Below are 7,324 nucleotides of genomic sequence, written 5' to 3' on the forward strand. Positions count from 1 at the left end.
AGTGTGACCGGCTGGTATGATTTTTACTGAAAGAATGAGACAGCTGTGTACAGTATGGTATATGTTGCAAGGCATTACTCTTGACAGAATTAAAAATACTTAACAGTGATGAGTCTTTATGGGAGAAAAAGGGACAAAACTAAATGTTTATGCAAAGCCCATGTCTGGTGAAATCATGATAACCGTCCTCTTAATTTCAGACCCGAAACGTCGTACAAGGCCTGCACGATGAAGCAGTTGCATCAGATTGTTCTCAAAGAGCTACAGGGCTATATTAATGATGTTGTCAGTATGGAGTTTTGCTCTTCTGTGTGTCTGTCTTGTCTTCTTTCTTTTTTTCTTTTTTTTCAAACGCAGAGCACTGTTGGTGCCATAAACCCCAGACTGGAGCTACTGTTACTGTATGTAACAAACGGCATCACTTAATCAATGACTTCATGTTTCTTCTGGTGTCATTTGCAAAACGTCCGACTGCCTGTATTCCCTGCTCTGACAACACTTTCAAGTCTGCTTGGCAAAACTGAAATAAACTCGAAGAGTAAAGGTGCACATGTGCTGCAGTCTTTCATGCTCGCCTTCCAGCTCACTCGTTCATGGTTACAGAGGAGAAAATGAAAATCGAAAGATATATTTTTCCTGGAACCACTTCAGTTCTGACCAAGCCAGCTGGCTGATGATCAGTTAATCAAGCAGGTTTGATTAGCAGCTCCTGGAAGCAGTAAGGGCCTATTTAGTGACACATTGGCTCAATTTTTGTTAAATAAAGACTCATGTCATGTGGTAGACCTGCTAAAGACATTCTTGACTTATTGAAATAAGTCAAATAAAATAAATAAGTCTTCCTTATAGAGGATTGCTTAATAGGCAACATGACACTTGCTCAGTCATCCTTCTTGAACCTGACTGCCATCATTTCATGGTTTACCTGTTTAAAAACCATCTGCATGTTATTTCATTTAGGAATCAACTTTTATTTGTTTTGGGCTTCTTTTTTTCTTTTCTTTTTTTTTACACTTTAATGCTGTGAAACAAACCAGCGGTGCTAATGACCTCCTGGGAATTTAAACTTTAACATAACTGTCAGCATCACCGTTATCAAATGTGACCAGAGTCACAGGGTACACATTCTCCTACAGTGCAATAGTTAGTGCTAACTCTACTATTTTTTTTTTATGTTTTTGGTCATTTGGAAGAAAAACATTGTGATATACAGTACGGTAATGCTGGCAATGGAAAAACCTTTATAAACTCTAATAAATAAACAAATATCTGAAAATCCAAACTCAAGTTTCTGATGAGAAAGCAGCAACTGTGATCATTATTTGTCGGGTCACCCGTGCAGGCCGAGGAATCGGCGTCTACTACCGAGGGGGATTGTCAGCCAGCAGAGGAGTATGGTGGTGGTTCAGATTATTCATCTGGTGCAGCTGTGCGTCCTGGTTTAGCACCTCTCCGGGCCTGTAGAGTCCCAGTTTGAAGCGGCAGCAGATGACATCAAAACAGAAGCCAACGAGCCCGTGAAGCATCCCTTAAAAGTGAGAAGAGCACAGTAAAAAAAAAAAAAAAGAATAAAATAACTGCATGAATTCAAAGCTAGAACCATATTTAATTGTTTTGCTCTAAATGTCCAAGCCCACTCGCCTGTGGTGGAGAATATGCCCCCGATTATACCACACAGTCGCACCAGGAATTGCCAGAGCGGCATATGCTGCTCGCTGACCGTCACCATCAGAGAGCTGGTGTCGTACTTGACGAAGATGCCGGAAACACCGTGACTGCCCGCGGCGTGGTTTATCACCCGTTCCTTGGCAGCAGACATTGTGGTGGTTAGTCTACTTGCTGTCACAACATTGGGCTGTGTTTAAAGCTCTGCGCTTAGCAGCTACTCACTCGCTCAGTCACAGAGAACTGGTGTGTGTCTGCGGATATCTTGTATGTGTTCAGTTTCGTGGGCACCACTGTAATGAAGTACTGAAACATCTGGTTATCTGGGATGCAAGCACACAGGAAACAATAATTGAGGGTTTTATGAAAAAAAAAATGCACTCATTCATTCAATGGAAAATCCTTTTCAAATGTTTCCTGCATGTTTTATCCTCTGAAATCATGTGACTTACTGTTATATGTGATTTTCTCTGTGCCGTCCAGAGGATTGATGACGCCTGGTAACTCCTCCCCAAAAGATAAATGGTCGATTCGATGGGAGAAATTGTACGCTGTAATGCAAAGATGAGAGAACCCTCAGATTCAATCAAGGCTGTGGACAATCATTCTAACTAGTAGCAGGACCTTATAAGCTCGATTTCCTAAGGCTCTCATCTGGCCAACTTTGGTCTCTTTTAGTAACAGAAAAACACTCTTTATCTCCAATGCCATTAAATCTGGCTCACATATTTGACATCTTTAATGTTTTCAGGGGTTTTTGTTAAATTATTCCCTATTAAATGTGTAAGAACAATGCTTAATACACTCACAGCCACTTTTTGAGGTACAGCTGTTCAACTGTTTGTAAATGCAAATATCTAAACAGCCAATCACATGGGAGCATGTAGACACGCTCAAGATGACCTGCTGATGTTCAAATCAGAATATGGAAGAAATGTGATTTAAGTTGATCTGAGTATTCCAGAACCTGCCGATCGACTCGGGTTTTCCCACACAACCATCTCAAGAATGTTCCCAAAACTAGAAAATAAGTAGTTTGAGCCAGTTCTCAGAAGGAAATGACTAGAGCACAAATAACCCCACGTTACAACCAAAAACTGCAGAAGAGGATCTCTGAATGTGCAACATGTTAAATCATAAAGCAGATGGGCTACAGCAGCAAAAGACCACATCAGGTGCCACTTCCTGTCAACTGGAAACTAAGGCTACGACTCACACAGGCTCACCAGACCTGGAATTTCAATTTCTGCTGCAATATTCAGCTCACAGTTTGGCACAAACAACATGAAAGCATGGATCCACACTGCCTTTTATCAAATCAGGCTGCTGTTGGTAATGTAATGGGATATTTTCTTGGCACGCTTTGAGTCCCTTAGTACCGTCTAAACATTGTTTAAATGCCACGGCCTTCCTCAGTATTTATTGCTGAATGCAGAAAAAGGGAGAGCTGAGGGGAGCACCGATTATGGTGACAGATAATGTTCCCTGGTCTGCTTGTAGATTATAAAAGTGTGTAATTAGAAGTGTTATTAGAAAACCAGATTTTAACTTACTCTCGTGGCTCACAAAAGCTGCAATGTGTGCATGGCCCTGAGGATGGTGAATGGGCCTTAAAAAGATCAAGAATCACTATTAGTCTCCAGCATCAGAAATGTTTGTCTCATGCTTATTACGCTACAGAGGTTCTTACTTTCCAACAGTGATGTGCAGGTTTCCTGCTACCTTGTTGACGTAAACGTGTCCATGTATCCTGCAGGCATTGAGGGGCTCCATGGAGGCATCCTCCCTACGCACATAATGTTTGAGCACATCATTTTATTATAACAGACTCTAAATCCATCACTCTAAATCCAGTGGGCACTTATGTGTTTGCCTTTTTGTAAAATGAATGGAGACGTGATTATTAAAAACTATTTCCCATAGGAGACTGACCGTGGTGGCAGAGCAGTAGGAGCTCCTTTCAGGAGAGTTTTGTAAAGGACTTCCTGCAGAGCGTGCTCCTCTCTCAGCCTGTTCTGTATGAGAAGCAGCGTCCTGGAAAACAAACAGACTGCAGAACTAGCTAAACAAGTTTAAAAGCTTTCAAACAACAAGAAATCTCTTATAACTTGATAACCAAATTTTAGGCATTACCAGAATTTTGTATTTTTTCAAACTTACTGCGCAACTGCACAAAACCTTACCTTTGCCACAGTCTTTGTTGCGGGGTCAGCTCAAAAATAACCTGCTCAAAGACACAAACAGGAGCGTTTGCTTTACAGAAGCGACACCTCAGAAATGACCTTAAGGTTTTTCAGACACATGCTTGACTCACAGGTTCATACTGCAGGCCATTAGATGTGATCATGGTTTCAGCCAGGTCCAGAATATCTGCTCCCACATCTACAATCAGAGATGAAATATGTGCGCTAATGTGATGTAAGCGCTTCAGGTAGCAACTTCTCCACATTGACAACGGCAAACAAGGTGAGATACTCACGCTGGCATTTCATGGCGACTGTTATGTCAATGTTTATTCTCAATTTACTGAAATCAGGATAAAAAGATTACCGTGACATCATACTGTAAAAAAGAAAAACAGACTGAAGTCACAATTAATTAACATTTAATAACCTAGTAATAACATCTCACCTGGAAAAATCCTTGTCGACCGAATATTCATACTTCATCCAAGTCTCTCGATAAACAAAGAACTCTAAGACAGCCAGAAGTGCCATGGCACTAAACGCTAAAAGTGACACTGTGGAGGAGACAGATGAGCAGAGAGTGTTACTCCTCCCTTTTGCTGCTCCTGCTGTCTTGTCCTCGCAGGGACATCTCACCTGTTCCTCCTGACGCCGATGTCTCCACGTAGCTCTCTGACACTTTGGGGAAGGCGTCCAGCTCCTTCACCAGGCTCAGCGCTTTCTTTCTTGACAGACGCCTCATCTTCAGGTTCACAGCAGTTCTCCACCTCCTCCACCACAATTAAAACAAGCCTCAGATTAACACAGTACACCTGTTTAATGCAAACATGTTAAATCAATATAATCGAAATGTATAGAACAAGTGGACTGAATGCAAAAAGGCTGAAGGAACAGATCAGGTAAAAAAAAAAGATTACAGTTATAATAAAAATAATGAAATATTAATGAACCTTTTGGAAAGAAACTCTTGGACCAAATGCTAAACACTGGATAAAATAATAACGTCAAATTTATTTGAAACTTAAGTTACTTGTGAGTAAGTCAAAATGTCAAGACAACAAGCATAAGTTTTGAAGCAATAACCTGAAGTTTTCTGGACACCTAAAAAGAATTGTGGCAGAAACAAAGTTCCATAGAATTGTTATTAAAAACAATTGTTGTAAAAAAACATGGTGATTATCAAAATTATCTCACTACAAAATCAAATATTTATTTAAACAGAACCAGAAGTATTTTAAGTAATAATCGCTAATAATAATAATATATTATTATTATTATTATTATTATTATTATTATTATAAAAAATCAATAAATAATAATACATTTCTTTTATTATTTTTATTTATTCTTATTATTAATGTGTTTATTTGTTTTTTGCATAATTTGTTTAAACCAGGCTCACTTTTTCTACAACAGCAATGATAATAATAACAATAAAACGTCATTTATACCATTACATTAATGATTACTTTAGTTATTTGTCCATAATAATCCTTTTGAGCGAATTCTGTTTAATGAAATACTGTGAATATATCACTGATGCCGACGTTAATGGCTGCTAATGTGAAAATATCTCACTCACATCACATATATTATTATATCTTTTGTCGCATTACATCATCGAAGAGAAACGGCAGAGTAGTAAAAATATGAATTGACGCTGTTTGTATGCAGAAATGTCCCGGGAAAGTATCGATAATAGATGTTTTATTAGGCGAAAGCATCACATTTAACGATCATTTGAAACCAGACGTCCATCACTAGCGTAACAACACCGTGCCGATTATTTTTTTTAGATCTTACCTTTTTTGGTCATCTAGTTAGACGTTAAATCTTGACGCAGAGTCCCTGGACACCCGTTTCCAGCAGCTGCCTACTGTTTAAATCATACCTGGCAGATTTTTCTACACCTTCATCCATGATGCTAACACACAGGGGGGCGGGGCGCGCTGGCTTCTGCCTCGTTTCGTCTCGTCTTGACGTTTGCAGCGTGCGCGCGCTGCCCATTTACGCCCACGCACAGTAAGCGCACTTGCGCTCTTCAATCAGGAGGTGAAGCTGTAACACCATAATTCAGCATACAGTAAAATCACATAAATGAAATACTCCAGGCTTTAATAAATATTCAATATGTGTACGTGTGTATTTTTTTTACAGTTATATTAAATTATTTTAATAAATAAAAACACTAAGCCTAAAGCTAAGTAAAACTAGATTGATAGAACTACAGTGAAAATTGTTGGGTGTGTAAAAACCAAGAAAAAAATGACAGAAATGTGTATATTTACATACATATGCACATTGAACACATCACTAGCTAATTAAATTAAAATTATCAGGATAACTAGCCAGCATACTGAAGCTTTTGGTACATATTTGAGGATTTTTGCATGTCTAAATACGCACATGTTGGAATGTTTTCCCATTTTTGTCTCATATAAGATTCTTTTTTTTGCATTGCATTCTTCGTTTCATGATGTTTTCAGCTGGTGACATGTCTGGACTCCTGGCAGGGCCGTTTATTACTCGGACTCTTCTACTACGAAGTCTCGCTATTGTAATAGAGGCAGTATGCGGCTTAGCATTGTCTTTCTAAAAAAATGCAAGATCTTCCATTAAAAATATGTCACATTTTAGCTTCTTCTTGACATGATAAAACTTTAACTGGCATATGTGGCATAATGAACTGATGTTCACAGATGATGAGTTTAGAAAGTGTTCCCGGGAACATGCAGGGATTTTCATGACAAAAACACACCCTTTTTTAAAGCATTGCTTCCTGAGGAACCAAAGGTCATGGGCACCCAGTATTGCTTTTCAATGGTGTCCCTTTCACAGAGATTTGTCTAGATTTGTTTTTCAGACTTTTTCAAATCTTTATTGCATTTATTATCTTCATGTCTGTTCATCTGACTTCATGTAGTATTTATTCGCTTGTCCTGATAATCCTGTTCTTTAATATGCATGTTATAAAATCTATAATAATGGTAACCTATACCTCCATTACCATGTTTCCTTATAATGCCTTCAGACTGTCACGTTCTTTTCCTATTTACACATTTAATAGATGTTTATGTGGTGCTCATAGTGATTGCAATGAAACTCAAAGTCAACATTTTCGTCTGTTTCAAAAAGCTGAGTACACTGATTACACCTTATTCTGCAGAAGAGCTGTTCATGTCCATCCATCAGCACCAGCCTACACTCACAAGTGTTTATTAACTTCCAGGAATAGTGTTTACGTGCATGCGGTGGATCTGCACACCAGACATGAAGCTGCTCACACCGGGGCTGACGAGAGAGAAAACCTATAATAGGAAGCACTGATAGTGATCTACTACAAACAAGGCTGTGATTATCATCCTGAAGACAAAGGGGATGTTTACACCTTGGTGCATGCTTAAAAATGCACAAAGAAGAAAAAAAATGGGCAGAGATTAGCAGATAACCTCACATGTGTCTTCTGTGCTGTG

At 39.0% G+C, this 7,324-nt stretch overlaps 1 protein-coding gene across 8 annotated transcripts; it reads right to left on the minus strand.

The window, feature by feature from the left end:
- Positions 1 to 318: 318 nt before the first annotated feature.
- On the minus strand, positions 319 to 5,821 carry LOC309692060 (endoplasmic reticulum-Golgi intermediate compartment protein 2-like). 8 transcript variants are annotated; one of them, XM_082510220.1, is made up of 13 exons: positions 5,655 to 5,821; positions 4,488 to 4,618; positions 4,297 to 4,405; positions 4,145 to 4,191; positions 3,980 to 4,047; positions 3,849 to 3,889; positions 3,598 to 3,699; positions 3,356 to 3,451; positions 3,219 to 3,274; positions 2,118 to 2,216; positions 1,891 to 1,988; positions 1,642 to 1,804; positions 319 to 1,528 (listed from the first exon to the last, which is right to left on the minus strand). In XM_082510220.1, the coding sequence occupies exons 2-13, from the start codon at positions 4,591 to 4,593 to the stop codon at positions 1,362 to 1,364; spliced, it is 1,152 nt and encodes a 383-aa protein (XP_082366346.1). In that variant the 5' UTR covers positions 4,594 to 4,618; positions 5,655 to 5,821; the 3' UTR covers positions 319 to 1,361. The 8 variants fall into 8 exon arrangements, with proteins under 8 accessions (XP_082366346.1, XP_082366347.1, XP_082366344.1 ...); XM_082510221.1 differs by having other exon boundaries at positions 319 to 1,458; positions 4,488 to 4,621; XM_082510218.1 differs by having other exon boundaries at positions 4,488 to 4,621.
- Between the last annotated feature and the right edge of the window lie 1,503 nt (positions 5,822 to 7,324).

This window comes from Aulonocara stuartgranti (assembly GCF_965226115.1).
Source record: "Aulonocara stuartgranti genome assembly, chromosome: 17".
Classification (NCBI taxonomy): Eukaryota; Metazoa; Chordata; class Actinopteri; order Cichliformes; family Cichlidae; genus Aulonocara; species Aulonocara stuartgranti.